Below are 15,555 nucleotides of genomic sequence, written 5' to 3'. Positions count from 1 at the left end.
TGACCCGCTTCATATCGCTCTGCAATGTTACGTGCAAATATTTAATCGACGTGACTGTGTCAAGTGCTACACTACTAATGGAGTATTCGAACATTACGGGATTCTTTTTCCTACTCATCTGTATTAATTTACATTTATCTATATTTAGAGTTAGCTGCCATTCTTTACACAAATCACAAATCCTGTCCAAGTCATCTTGTATCCTCCTACAGTCACTCAACGACGACACCTTCCCGTACGCCACAGCATCAGCGAACAGCCGCACATTGCTATCCACCCCATCCGAAAGATCATTTATGTAGATAGAAAACAACAGCGGACCTACCACACTTCCCTGGGGCACTCCAGATGATACCCTCACCGCCGATGAACACTCACCATCGAGGACAAGGTACTGGATTCTATTACTTAAGAAGTCTTCGAGCCACTCACATATTTGGGAACCAATTCCATATGCTCATACCTTAGTTAGGAGTCTGCAGTGGGTCATCGAGTCAAACGCTTTCCGGAAGTCAAGGAATAGGGCATCCGTCTGATACTCTTCATCCATGGTTCGCAAGATATCATGTGAAAAAGGGCGAGTTACGTTTCGCAGGAGCGATGCTTTCTAAAGCCGTGCTGATGCATGGACAGCAACTTCTCTGTCTCAAGGAAATTAATTATATTCGAACTGAGAATATGTTCGAGAATCCTGCAACAAACCAATGTTAAGGATATTGGTCTGTAATTTTGAGGATCCGTCCCGCGATAAATGCAAGCTAAGTAAGAAGCCAATTCAGTAGAGTACTCTCTGTCAAACCGAATTGGAATCCCATCAGGACCTGGCGATTTATTTATTTTCAACCCATTCAGCTGCTTCACAACCCCAAGGATGTCTATCACTATGTCCTCCATACGGGAATCTGTACGACACTCAAACGGCGGTATGTTTGTACGATCTTCCTGCGTGAAAGATTTCTCAAATGCTAAATTTAAAATTTCAGCTTTCGTTTTGCTGTCTTCCGTTGTCAGGCCAGACTGATCAGTGAGTGACTGGATGGAAGCCTTCGACCCGCTTGCCGATTTTACTTAAGATCAGAATTTCCTTGGGTTTTCAGGAAGATCTTTTGCTAAGGTATGATGGTGGTAGTGGTTGTATGCTTCGCGCATCGCTCTTTTTACAGCAGCACGAATCTCTACTAACTTTTGCCTGTCCTCATTCTCCCGATCTTTCTTGTATCGCGAGTGCAACTGTCTTTGCTTCCTGAGCATCCTCGGAATTGCGCTGTTAAACCACGGTGGGTCTTTTCCGGCCGTAACCCACTTTTTCGGCACATACTTGTCCAATGCGTGATTTACAATGTGTTTAAAATTTGCCCATAATTCTTCCACGACCATCGTACCGGAAGTAAATGAAGTCGATTCATTTACTAAGTCGGATGCTAACAACTGCTTATCTGCTCCTTCTGGTAATACTCTCCTAGCCTTCTTGACCGACTTTTTAACTTTCGTAACCATAGACGTAATGACAACATCATGATCACTAATCCCTGTCTCAACACTTACGCCGTCGATGAGGTCTGGTCTGTTCATGGCTACCAGATCTAAAATATTTCCATTACGCGTTGGCTGTCGATTTAGCTGCTCAAGACAGTTTTCGGATAATGTGTTCAAAAGTAATCCACACGACGTCTTGCCTGTACCACCTGTAATGAATCCATAGACATCCCAGTCTATACTAGGTAAGTTGAAGTCGCCTCCGACTAATATAGCATGATCCGGGTACTTCTGCGATACAGAGTGTAGACTCCCTTTGAATGATTCTAGAACTGTCACGGTGGAACCTGGTGGCCAGTAATAACATCCAACAATTAACTTTATTTCTCCTAGCCCTGTTAAACGTGTCCAGATAACTTCACAATCACACTCTACTTCGACCTCAGTAGACACAATATTTTTGTCAACTGCAATGAAGACACCACCTCCTACGGTGTCTAATCTGTCTTTCCGAAGAGAAAAATCCCAAAATCTCCAATTCCTAATACCAATCCTTAATCCTTAAGATACCCAACATCTCGCCAACCTTAGGCAAGTACAAGACACCACCCGAACACCACCACAATACACAGACAACCAAAACAATCAAAGATAATCACATATACACAACATACATTATGGAGTAAAAGCCAACAGACTATAAACTCCTCCATACACTTCCCCAAGGAGGGAAAAGTAAAAGGTGAGAGAGAGAGAGAGAGAGAGAGAGCAGACAGACTGGGACTCAGCTGCTGGACTCACTGCAGTTCACTTCGTCACTGTCACTGTCGCTGTTGCCATTGGTGTACGTTGCAGACATGGCTGGTCGTGGCAAGGGAAGCAAAGCCAAGGAGAAGTCAAGATGCCGCCTTCTTGCCATCCTACTGGAGCACCTGGCCGATGAAGTGTGAAGCAGAAAGAAGAGCGAGAAGAAGAAGACACAGCAGTGCTACAAGTGCCAACAGTTTGGCCATGTAGCAGAGTCCTGTGGCAACACGGTCAGGTACATGACGTGTGTAAAGGCGCATGATACACCCAAGTGCAATAAGCCATGAGATGCTGCTCTGAAGTGCATCAACTGCGGTGGCGCACATGCTGCAAATCATCGTCGCTGCAGCTATATCAAGAATTGGAGCAAGCAGAATAAGAAAACTGAGGCCGCTAAATCTGAAGAAGTGGCCCAACAAGACAAGGCAGCCACCCCACCCCCCTATCCAAGAATGGAAAGCGTGCCGCCCCGCCGCGAAGAAGACAACTATGATAATTTCCATGAATCGTTACAGAAAGCCACGGATGTAACCATCGCTGCACTCAAATCCGCCATGGCGGAGGATAGGGCGTCCCTGAGGGCGGAACCGGAAGAGGCACGGCATCAGATGTGGCAACTGACGAATGCCTTGATCCTTGTAACTCACAAAGAAGAGGCGCTGAACCCCACTAGGATGGGGGTAGATGTGGAAACCCAGACGACCGCCTCACTGGCTGACGCAGAAACGCAAGTTTCTGGAGAGGTGGTCGAGGAGCTGGCGGAGGCGGCACAGAAGCCGGAAGAAGCAGCACAAGTCGCTGCCATCACTGCTGTGGTTCAAGAAGAGGCTGCCTAACACAACCACCTATCACTGCCAGACAACCCGCAAGCTGCTAAGATGGTGATGGACATGCTAGCATATTCGCTGTGAGATGGTACATATTTGTACCTATACCATCCATATCCCTTTTACCCCTCCCAGTGTTCTCAAACCTCCATTTACCCACCAACCATATGTCTTTGGTTGGGCAGCCGCAAACCTGCACAACTTCGTCTCCAAAAAAGACCTAGCCTTGATCAATTCTCGTCCCATCTTCACGCCCTGTGATTGGCAATGCATCATCGATGTGGTACCAAGAGCGAGGATTAAGGAAAAAAACCGCTAGTCCTACTAGCACATACCAGTTATTTAATCCTGACTTGCTCAGGCAAGTCCAGTCTTTCCTCTTGTCCCAGATACAATCTCCACCCCATTATTTTTGGAGTAAATGTCAAATGACAAAGACTTCACATTTTAGGCAACCTCTGGGAGGCTGTCATTCACAGAGAACAAGGAAGGAGCAGACAGACCAGTCCATCTGAACCACATGATGATGGCGGAAAGGTTATTCGCCGAAATATCATGGGACTTCAACTATCACATCCGGCTGGACACCCGAGAGCCTTGCAAACAACACGTATGCTGGGAAAGCCTCCGATCACACGACACAATCGTTATTTTTCTTCACTTAAATATTATAGGTAGACAGCTTCATGCTCAGTTTGGTATTTCTGATCCTACTTCACCTCACGATTAGTCCATATTAACCGAACATTCTGAAAACAAGATGTAGCTTGAGAACCAAAGCATGTCAAGAAAAAAATCGATTGCGAAATTTGAACGCATGCAGCTAGAAGCGGATTTCGAGAACTGATTCTGAAGTGTTTATATGACCACCCAGAAGCGGTATTGGGAAACCGGTTTCCGTAATCTGGTGTTGCGGGCCCCATATAAAGTGGGGTGCATGGGGCTCCCAAAACCAGATTTCGTAACCAAATTTTTGGCTAATATGGACGGAGTGGCTTTTGTACAGTGAAGGAGAAGCAGGATATTAGACTGAAGCTCTTTGCACCTCGTCTAATTGAAGAGAGGTAGCGATTGTGCTGACTAAATCATAAACTGCAACAGCTGTTTCCCGGGAGCCATATATAACTGGGCTAGCAAATCCGCTGCAGACCTTAACATGTAAGCACGACAGCGCAAAACGGTTCCCGAAATTCGGTTTTAGTCGTTCGGAAGATGTGTCGTACATAAACGTAATGTGTGAGGTGGAAGGAGAACTTCGTCGCAACTTGTGGAGGGGCGTAAGAGAGGGGAAATGTCTGCTGCACAATGATGCATCTTTAGGCTTGCATGTGCACTGATAATCAGCAGCTATGATGTAAATTACACACGGAAGTTATAATGTTATGTGAAAGAATATCGTTAAGTTTTTCTTGTTCGAACACGTTCGTCACGCTATTTATTTTACAGTTGACACGCACAACACTTCTTTGTCGTTCTTCTACGATGCTATAGCTGTTAGATCACTGCAGTTCGCAGCAGTAATAAACTTAAGATAGTCGACACATAATATATCAACATGTACCGGCAACAGGTTTGGAGCCAAAGGTCAACTTAGAATCGACAACTTAAAAAATTGGTTCGTTCCAGATACAGCTGCAATCGTTGCAACTACGCGAATGCGGCTGACGCAGGCATTCTCCAAGGTCCCATGGTTTGTGACTGAGTGAAAGCTGTTCGAATTGTGGGCAATGCACAGTTGCAAACAATTTCGACCGATCATAGGAAATTCTTCTGATTGGCTCCAAAGCTTTTACTGAGCCTGCTGCAAAGATATCAGCGCCCGCATGTGCAGAGCTTTTTACTGTTCAGTCTCGTAGTATTCACGTTGAAGATAAGAAGTTTCAAATTACTGCTACACTTTTAAAGCAACTGTATATCTCAAACTTCGTAAAATTTAATACCGTACATCCTCGTGTAATGTTATTCCTTTGAGGAGTTTTTCTGTAGAAATGTGTTGCATATATAAAGCCTGGGGAGTCAAAAGCAAAAGGATCTCACTATCTTTTAATGTCACTTTGCAAACGAGCAAATTATTTTCTTACATACAAAGATCCGATCATAAGAGGCGAAATGGGGGGTCACATACTATACTCATTGCTATAAATGACACGCGCACATTAGTGTGGCTCATTTAGAGGGGAGGTGGAATAAGTAGAGATAAGCATCCTGTGAAATTAAGCTGTATACCACATTCCTCATCAGTGAACACATTGCGGTCACTCCCCACCAATGATAATTTTTCTTCGAGTTAGATAATGTCTGACACTTTTAATGCTTCGGCACTTACTATCTTGTTGTTTATTAACACTGATACTAATTATCTGCTATGTATTGCGAATCAGCAATAAAATTTGTGTTACCAAAACCAATGAGGCAAGCTGATCAAATTTTTTCACCATATGCATATAAGCAAAATATGTGAAGGAAAACAGGATGTTGATGAGGAAAGTGGTGTCAGGAATAATGAAGAACGTCATCAGTTAACACTTTATATCACTGGTTCTCCAAGAAGTGCCGACCACAAGTGAAAAGCGGAAACGTTTGATTCAATTTCGTTCGTCATAATCGATGTTTTTGGAAATCCTTCAATTGTCGTTAATTCTTTAAATATGGTAATGAAACATTGCACCACTTACGTGTTTTTTCGTGCTCTGCACGACGCATTTCGAGAATTTCTCATCGTCATGATCAAATATTTACATATGTACGTGTGTGTTGTGTTGCCTGTCTTACACTGTAGCCGTCTCTTTGTCGATATAAGACACTGTGCCATCTCCATCAAGCAGAAAAAAGACACACGAAAACCATCATTCATACTGTTTGTGAAATTTCACAAAGTTCGTTTTTCTGCTTAATACAATTGGCACAGTACGGTATCTTAACTTCAAAAAGACGGTACAATACAGTGTAAGAGAGCACAACACACATACAAACAGCAGTGTTGCCAACAGTATACAACCTTTTCCAACCAGATTGAGAGTAAAAAAGACTAAAAAATGCCTTAAAAGAACTAGAGTTTAAATTTTTATTCAGAAGCATAGAAATGACAATGAAACGCCACTCACTCGAGATATACACTACACAAATAACATATTTCTTACTAAACTTACCTAAATCTGGATAAGAACATCGTCTACATCATTATCGCCATCGTCCTTATGGAAAAGAGAAGGTGCAGTAGAAGCTGATGGTCTCGATTTATATGCTTCAGTTGTCCCAATTGTTCTGAGAACTGACTCAGGAAATTTGTAATTATGGCTGCACTGATTCTTTCCGCGAAGACTTACATGAATCTCTAATATGGCATTTACCATATCTGTACGCATTCGATTCCTTATCTTCGTTTTGACGAGATTCAAATGGCTGAATATTCTTACGACCTCGCCGTTGGACCAAGAAAATATGAGCCTAGATAACGCAAATTCTGCAAGTTCTAAAAGGATTTTCAGCACTGGCATCATGGTAACTGAAAGCCTCACGCCAGAAACGACAGAACTGTTAACATTATCCCATTGGCCGACGGTCATTTTTTGCCACTGTAATTCAGTTGCTGTAATTGTATCATTATCCAAGTGAGAGCTTTCTAACAGGGGATTTAAGGGTTCTTTTACCGCTACAAGCCTCTTTGAAACTGCAAGAAGAGATAATTTCCTCAATACTTCAATATTATCAGGCAATCTTTGCTGTAATTGTTTAACAAGTGAAGAAACAAATTTTACACATCTTTCTCTAATATTTTTTTTCTTCACCTTCGGTTATTTTGTTTCTAATTTCTGAATTTTTTTTCAAACGGGTATCCAAGGTATGGCATTGGATCTAGATTTTCGAAATCATTGTCAAAATATTTTCTCTGAATTGGATAGTTGGGAATGACAACTTGCTTAAGAAAAGATTGAATAAGAATTACCAGGTCATCTAATAACTTGCATGGATCCATAACATTTGACTCGAACTCCTTATTGACTCTCTGAAGACTTGAAAGGATAGGTTTCAAAAATAGCGAATTTACTAAATTAAGTTTGTCACTGAACATCAAATAGAGCAGTCCAGCTGTGTAGCATTTTTCGCTTTGCCTAACAATTTCAAAATGAGTTTTTAACTCGAGCCATTGATGAATTATTCCACATACTGAATGTTCAATAGATAACCATATTGAGTCACAAGTGTGGGAGATTTTCAGTGGCTCCTCCCCATCATTTAGGACTGAGAAAATCTGGTGGTAAAAGAGCTGTCATGAAGAAGATCGAGAAAATCAGTTGTAAGTTTCCCTAATCAAAAAGTCCAAATTTCTTGGGAGACATTCAGCAGTTGCTGCAGAGGTTGCCAACTGCATAGAACGAGAGACACACCTTATAAGTACCAAATGCAGAATCTCCCTCTAAAGTGCTTCTGTTCCTATTTCCTGCAATTTCTTTAAATCTAAATTATCTTCTTGTGAGATGTTTTACTATGATAAATTATAGCCATTGCTAGAAGTTTAGTGACACTAATATCAGTTGATTCGTCAATTAAAGTACTGAACATACCACCATCAACATCACTTCTCAGACCGTTCGTAAAATAGGGCCCAAGAACATTCTTGACAGTAGCACTACACGTTGTACGACGTAACTTAATCTGACTTGCAATAAGACTTTCTTTGAACCTTTTTTTACACATTTCTCCTAACTCATCACAGGACATTATAGCACAATGTGCAGACATACAGAGGGCGAGTGACCCTTCAGCTTCGTAACGTTGTACGGAATCCTGAACTGGTTTAAAATGAACTTTTTGTCTGTCTTTGGGAGGAAAAGGAAGAAACTGCAGATTTATGTTTTTTTTTTCTGCATTATTTTCTATATCTGCTAACCAAGCTCTTACATAACAGTGACGCTCTTTACAGAATGCCTTTGTGTTATCTCCTAAAGATTGTGATAACCATTGCACAAATTTCGGTTTTTTTAACCATTCTTCCCTAAACTTTTGGGTGCATTGAGGTTTAACTTTACCCATTTTAACAGGACTATAATCAATCACTATGACGAGAAGAACAAGCACTAAGCACAGCCACTTCTGACTCGAACTCGACAATAACTGGATAATAACAAGCAGTTTGCGTTTCGTCCAGCTGCTCGGTCCTCGACAGTAGGAATATATAATAGAAATATTATAACGTATCATGCATTACCACTTCAGTTTTTCTTACATTTAAAATAATTTTACAAAAATAAAGTATGAGAGTTCTGTACTTAAATACTTCTTGCACTCGTTATTTACATTGTCGAGTAACTGTAGCAATTAAGCTTAGGTTCGTTCGAAGAGTTGCCAGGAACCTACTTGAAGAACCAGCAAACAGGCGCTACTGCGCATACGGATCAACGTTGACGTCAAGAGCCCGTGCTTCGCGTCTGGCCTCTTCAAACGCATTTTACTGATCGACTGTCACCGAGTGACGAACAGCTGAACTTCTACAGGTGACTTTATAACAATAAATAAAAATAAAACATAAGAACAAATAAAGTGCTTACCTTGCAATTATCGTAGATACAGAAATAGTCCAGCAATTGAAAAACAATTGGAAAAACGCGGCCACGTACCCTGACTACAAATCACTTAATTACACGCATGCGCGAAACTGACAGCTTGACAGAACCAGAAAATTTTCCTCAGGTAGCATTTGGCTACTTGATGCTACTTGCCAGTTGCTCTTCAAACAGCTGGCGCCCCACTTCAAGTAGCCAAATTTGGGACCAGACGCGCTTCGAACGAGACTTCCGCTCTGCGCATGCGCGGTAGCCAGAAAGCAGCCTTTCGAACGAACGTTTTATGTTTAACAGATTTTATAGTATAAGCAGTTACAAGAAAGTAATTTCTTCTATAACCTGTTGAGCATACTGAAATGAACCAGAACGAACAAAATAAACTTTTCGAAGAATATAATATTAGAAAGACTAGAATTCAACCAGATAATGTTTTAAAAAGACTAAATCTCCCACTAGCAAGCAGATCTTAAATTTCCCAACCAGATGGCCTTTTTTTTTTTAAAAAAAAAAAAGGATCTAATTGGGAAACAAATAAATTGGCAAAATTGACAAACAGCCCACAAAATCATCTTGAGGTTGAAGCTCTTTTGTCTGTGTTTGCTTCAACCATACACACGTTTTTGGATGGGGTCCGCCTTTAGCAAAGCACAATTTTGTTTTTGGTCCCAAATCTATGATATATTTCATGTTATAATGAATACAGTAAAAAAATCACAGAAACACAAATAAAAACAATAAGTAGACACACACACACAAAATTATTCACATAAAATTAATTAATTTCAGAGATAGCCACAACAATTTAGAAATCGTAATTTTTGCGTAAATGTTTTGTCTATATTAAGTTGTATATGGTTGCAGATGACAAACTTTAAAGAAAAACAGACATCGTAAAAATGTAGTACAGCGGGAAAACCACACTATGTGGTAAGAAGGTAAAAATACATAATTTTACGTGCTCTTCAAAAATCTGTAACTACAATTTAAAAAGTACTACTGACATGTATATAAACAGTAAAGAACATTCCTTATGTTTAACAGCCATAAAATAAAAAAACCCACTGATGATGCTGCAACTGCACTGAAACATGTTTGGGACAAAAAACAAAATTGTGTTTTGCTAAAGGCAGACCCCATCCAAAAACATAAGCACACAAAATACTTACGCAAGTATTTTCGATTGACGATGAGAACGAATTCTCGAAATGCGTAAGGCTAAGTATGAAAAAAATATGTACCCGGTGCACTGTATCATTATTTAAAGCATAAACATTTGTGCAATGCCAAGGCAGCACAGGTGTCAACTAGCGCCACTGGTAGTCATCCAACAAAAAACGCGAAATACGCGACCGTGGAAACCTTAAGGGATCGAACTGTCGAAACGATCGCGAGACTGCGCATGCGCAATAGAGGCAGTTTTGAAAACTATCGCACTCGGTTGTGATAACCTCACTCGAACGAACCTTAAGACATCATGCCCACTTCTCGCTGCTGCCAAACTTTGCTATCTAAAAGTAGTAAGTGTTCAAGATGCAAAATTTAATCTAACTTATTACAACTAATAACTATTATATTTCAACCCAAACGACTTTAAGGCACACCTCCCCCCCTCCCCCCCCCCCAAAAAAAAAAAACAAAAAAATTAGAAAAAAATCGACCTCATGGCTCTGGAGGGGTTGAGGGGAGGAGGTTAGAATACCTGTAAATTTGTAGAATAAGCTACTGTGAGCACTCAAAGCACTGAAAAGTGTAAATACATACATCACATCTGCAAACCACCTCATATAACAGAATCACTACCACACTGGCATAAAAAGAATAGAAGAAAGCAGTAATAATAATTCGGTGACGGCGACGTTGGTGCCACGTCACTCGCTGAAACATCAATCGCAAAATTATTTGATTATTGTAATCAAAGTATAACAGCTCCTGTAACGTTATTGTCAGTCACAGAAGATTTATTCTTCGATCTTTCTTTATTTATCCAGTAGATCGTACCACCTACAACTCAGGGGCAACAAATATATTGTCTGGAGGAGGATAAATTACATACCCCTTTCACCTATTTTTCTTGTTTCTGCCATCGTCGCGTCTCGCTCCAGTCACAAGCCATTGAGATCCTGTAATACCGTAACGAAGCAGTAGCAAGAACTCCGCTATTGCACCTGAGCGAGCTATGTAAGTAGATTTCTTAGGGTGCTGTTTGCACGAATCAACCCGCTATTGTTGCACACAGAATAGACGAACATCGGGTACCTCTCCCGATTGATTCTTAAATCGACTTTCTGACTTGTTTGTTTTTTGGTCAGCTTTTGCGCTCCTATTGTGCGTGCACCCTTCATGGGGGCCTCTCGCCAGCCACTCGGTAAAGCACTGGACCTCTTCCAGAACAACACTGAATTCTTGCGTAAGGATATCGTTAGTACCATAGCATGTCTTAGGATTTTTCACAATCTGGATAACTTCGTATTATCAAGAATACTCGCTGATTTCTTAAGCTGTGGACCAACTGAATCACTACAAATTTACAGTAAATACTACATACCACTTGCCATGAGGGAGGGATTTCGTCACTGTTACTTACCACACTTGGTAAATATCAAATATTAAAACTGTTTTAAGTCAAGCGGTAAGATCTTTAGTACCCTTTCCCCGCTGTTTCCGTAGTAGAGGGTGGCAAACTTTGCTCGTGTCAAGTCGGATGATTCAGTAAGAAATAACATTACATATCAAGTGCAAGGAAAATTGGAAATATCTTAAACTACGTTACCTGTTTGTCATATGCAATCCATGCCGGAAGTTCTGGAGCTTCAGCTGGCTTTGGTAGATTTATGCGCTTTTCTGATTCTGATTTTGTTACAGATTCTCCTCCTATTCCAGGCTTTTCTCTAACCGATAAAATCGGGAGTTTGTTGTAGAGTTCGAAATGATGTGGTTTATGAAATCTAGTCTGCCCAATCTGAAAATATTTTGTTTCGAATGAGTGCGTAGATTACGATTTCAAAGTAAACGCAACTACTGCTACTACTACTACTAGTATCGGTAGTAGCAGTGATCGTTCTAGATGCAACTGACGAGACCAATCGTGAAAATTGTACGTAATATGACTTACCGTGTTAGTGAATGTAAATCCTGGAAGGAAGGGTAGAGGCATACTCCTTAGCATTTTGAAAGACGAAATGTTATAATGTATATAAAAGTGAGTTTTGTGAAACAACCGGAATATCAGTTTCCCGAAGCGGCGTAATTTAGTGCTAAGTTTGCTGTAGCTACGATATTACTACTGTTGCCATAACAACCAAACTGTAAATATACAAAGGCGGAAACATATCTCTAGTGGAGCGAAGAGATGTCACATCAATAAACAACACCTTACTGTGTCACGTAAAGTAACAATCTTGTTCATTAATTGTTCTCCACCGCAACATTATTGAAGTGAATGACGTCTACGAATATGAAAAAAAATCTTAAAAGAATTGGGACCAGATTGATCCATTAAAGAAGTAATCATCTTTCTTTTGAAGCTAGAAAATTTTTCGTAGTGACAACGTCATTTCAAATATTACAGTCGATGTAAACCTGTGTCTGTTGTTTGGCACTCACAGTGAGTGCACTTCTTAAGATAAACATCAAATCAGGCAGTACAAAAGTATTCATAATATTCAAGTCGGTCACTGAACTGTATTAATGTTTAAAATAAAATTAAATATATCAACGAGTACAAAGATGTGTGTACAACGCATTCTTCGCGTCTTCAGTCAGCACCAGATGGATATTTCAAGTGGGACACACACGTCGGTAATCGAGTTATATCGATTAGTGGCATTTCGAGGTGGACGCCAATTTGAATGAAGTTAGGAACTCAATGTGTATTGTCTAATAACTAAATAAGTTGTATGCTGTAGATAATTTAATAGCTGAGGTGTTATTCAGCGTAATAGAAAAGATACAAATCAATGATATACCAGTACAATTGAATAGATATGTACCTCTTTTGTATAATGGCAAGGTTATTTCGTCTTTCGTAAAGGCCAAAATAAGAGAGATGATATTAAAAGCTGAAATACTGACGATGGATGAGGTTTCTAGGACACCTGAATATTATGCCAAAATCGCAAGAGACGCAGGTTTTTACTTTTGTTTGAAGCAAGGACGTATTGACTGGAATAAAATAAGTAAGGGTCTTGTGACATAATCAGATGAATGGAGTTGATTTAGATTCCAAATTATGCCTGTTTTGCTCATACTTCTTTACAGATGCGATCGACATCGACCGAGTAGTACAAGAGAGAGATATAGTTACAATACGAGCCAATCTTTTCAACATAACGAATTACAGTTTGGAAGCAGAATATGATGTTAGGGTATTGGATCCGAGTTTTGTGAAGCTTTTTAAATTGGCGCAGCTGTCAGTTGATTATCTCGGGTTTATGGAAGAATATACGAGTAAGCAAATGATTAAAATTCAAGCTCAACTGAATACGGCGTTGGAGGTAAGTTAAAGGCATTTAGCAGTAGTTGGTTTGTCGGTATTTGTCTCCACATATCGTTTCCAGAGCTGGAAAGGTCCTAGTTGTAAAAGATTGATACGAAAATATCGAGGATTAGCAGAGCACCAGATGGCAGATAGTTCATAGTAGCTACTGGGTATTCGTGATTGTTGACTTAAATGCCTACCAGTAACGTGCACTTTTGCAGTTTTCATTCATTAATGTCTTATGATTTCATATTCTAGGGCAATTTGTCACTGAAGGAAAAAAATTGTCACACACTTCAATTTATTATCATGCATTTTATCATTTACATATTGTAGGAATTGTCATATAGAAAGAGAGAGCATGATTTATGTTTTAACAATTAAGGGAAATAACGTTTTCTTAATTACACACAAGTATGTAATATGAATAATAGGTGGTGTGCCCACTATAAGCTCTTGTGGACAGCTCATTAAACAGTTGACAGTATTGACATCTTCACAGTGCATCTACACCAATGTAAACCTTATTGTTAATAATGAGTCACAATTAGGAAACCAAAGTAATATTCATAAGCATAACACCAGAAGGAGAAATGATGTACACTGTCAATTACTCACCCTTAGTGTAGCATAGAAAAGAGTGAGGGTATTGAGCCATAAAAATCTTTGGTCTCATATCCAGTGATGTGAACAATTTAATATGTGAAAAAATAAATGTAACACAGTAGCAGTGTCTAAGAGCAAAGAGCTGCAACTTAAAAACTTCTGTAAATGTTCAGCCTGTTGCCAATTTTTCCAGTGAGAAAGTATATGAGCATTGTAAAAGTGACTCATTCCACATGTAGACAGAGGTCGCAGTAACAATAAAACAGTGTTTCATACAGTAGGCCTAAACCACAGTTCCTATGCAGACAGTTAGAAAGTGGAGCTTGCTTCAAAATAGTAATAGTCAATGGGTTTAGACCTGCAACACATCACTTCAGATTGTAATGCAGCCAGAAGAATAGAAATACACTGTACAGCAGTGTTATTTAACAGTAAAAGACGTGGAATAGCGAAAAGCTGCTGTTAGTCTGTCAGCCAAGTAATGTTATGAACTGATTCTGCTCTGTTGTTTCAGAGTTCCTTGGAGATTTTAGACAGATCTGTAAACTGTGTTTGCTGTAGTAACAATGATTTGTAGCATAGCCATCAGGCTACTTTTGTCCCACACTTAACCCAGTTTTTGCTGTAAGAGCTAAAACAACAAAAAACATATATTAGATAAAGGACAAGACTCCAGTCACTAGTTTGATACATATTCTGTACAAATATTATACGTAAGCTACAAGAAGTAATGGAGGGGAGGTCCCATAGTGTAACTATTATTGAATTTTGTATATCTCAATTGGTCAAAAAACCTGTGTATCAGACCAACTGATGTCTGTGGCTAAATGGATTGTGATTGACATAAACATGGCCTGTCACTCCTCGAGTAAAGTGTAAAGGACAAATGAATACACATTGGTTTATCGTTGTCGCTGTTTTGTAATGACAGTTAAGAGGTATAGAAATAATATCTATACTAGCAGTTAATTGATACAGGAAAACCGAAGGATAGAAATTGTATGTATTTTCCTAAAGTAATCATAATCTCTTTCTTCATTATGTTGATGACAATTATACAATTCACTAAGATAGTAGACATAGGCTAACTTATTTTTACTTTCACGTACTGCCCTATGTTATAGAAAGTAGCTTTCCCCTCAGTCCATTTGCTATTTGAAACGGAAAGGGAACGATTAGCAGTTGTCAGGGTACACTCTGCTATTCACCGTATCGTGGCTTGCTGATTATTTGTGTAGATGTAGGTAAAGATATTTGAATGAGTGGTTGAGAAATAATTATGAATGCAATCTCAAACATATTGTTTAAATTAAACATGTTATAAATGCAAAAAAAAAAGAAAAAAATGAACTGCCAACACACAATGACTAACAATATGATAAGGAACTGAACATAGGTCTTCAACATTCATCAAGTAATGTGCTTATGGAAGTTTATGGTATTCTTGACATACTGCATTAAAACAATGTGCTGGGCGGGAACTCAGATCAGGACAATTTCTGTTTTCAGGGAACATTTTAACACTCTGACACAAAGCTTCATTTTTTTAGAGCTTGCTCCTAAATCTCCAAATTCCACACATGCTCTGTTAAAAAAATTCTTGGTTGATTACAGCTATCAGAAGAAAGATGATCAGGGTTCAATTCGTGGTGTGAAGCTTCGTGTCAGGAAAGGTTATTTAAGGTAATGGTCCACAGCAGAGTGTATGTTTTGTCATTTGTGCTGATTCCTTCAGTAGGCATTGTTAATTTGTTATTTCCTTGTTAGCCTTTTACAAATTATGTGAGTCAATTGATAC

General features: G+C 39.6%; 2 protein-coding genes across 2 annotated transcripts in view; one reads left to right on the top strand and one right to left on the bottom strand.

Moving 5' to 3' along the window:
* LOC124775193 (EF-hand domain-containing family member C2-like) overlaps positions 1 to 11,828 on the bottom strand; it is a 237,019-nt gene extending 225,191 nt beyond the window's left edge. The window contains exons 1-2 of the mRNA XM_047250033.1: positions 11,787 to 11,828; positions 11,445 to 11,633 (exon numbers count right to left, since the gene is read on the bottom strand). Coding sequence (XP_047105989.1) covers positions 11,445 to 11,633; positions 11,787 to 11,828 — 231 coding nt within the window. The remainder of the gene's footprint in view (positions 1 to 11,444; positions 11,634 to 11,786) is intronic.
* Positions 11,829 to 12,499: 671 nt separating this feature from the next.
* LOC124777442 (cilium assembly protein DZIP1-like) overlaps positions 12,500 to 15,555 on the top strand; it is a 286,339-nt gene continuing 283,283 nt past the window's right edge. Inside the window, exons 1-3 of the mRNA XM_047252852.1 lie at positions 12,500 to 12,527; positions 12,705 to 12,849; positions 12,932 to 13,167. Coding sequence (XP_047108808.1) covers positions 12,720 to 12,849; positions 12,932 to 13,167 — 366 coding nt within the window. The 5' untranslated portion in view covers positions 12,500 to 12,527; positions 12,705 to 12,719. The remainder of the gene's footprint in view (positions 12,528 to 12,704; positions 12,850 to 12,931; positions 13,168 to 15,555) is intronic.

This window comes from Schistocerca piceifrons, chromosome 2 (assembly GCF_021461385.2).
Source record: "Schistocerca piceifrons isolate TAMUIC-IGC-003096 chromosome 2, iqSchPice1.1, whole genome shotgun sequence".
Classification (NCBI taxonomy): Eukaryota; Metazoa; Arthropoda; class Insecta; order Orthoptera; family Acrididae; genus Schistocerca; species Schistocerca piceifrons.
The sequence above is the reverse complement of the archived record's forward strand: the minus strand, read 5'-3'. Positions and strand labels throughout refer to the sequence as shown.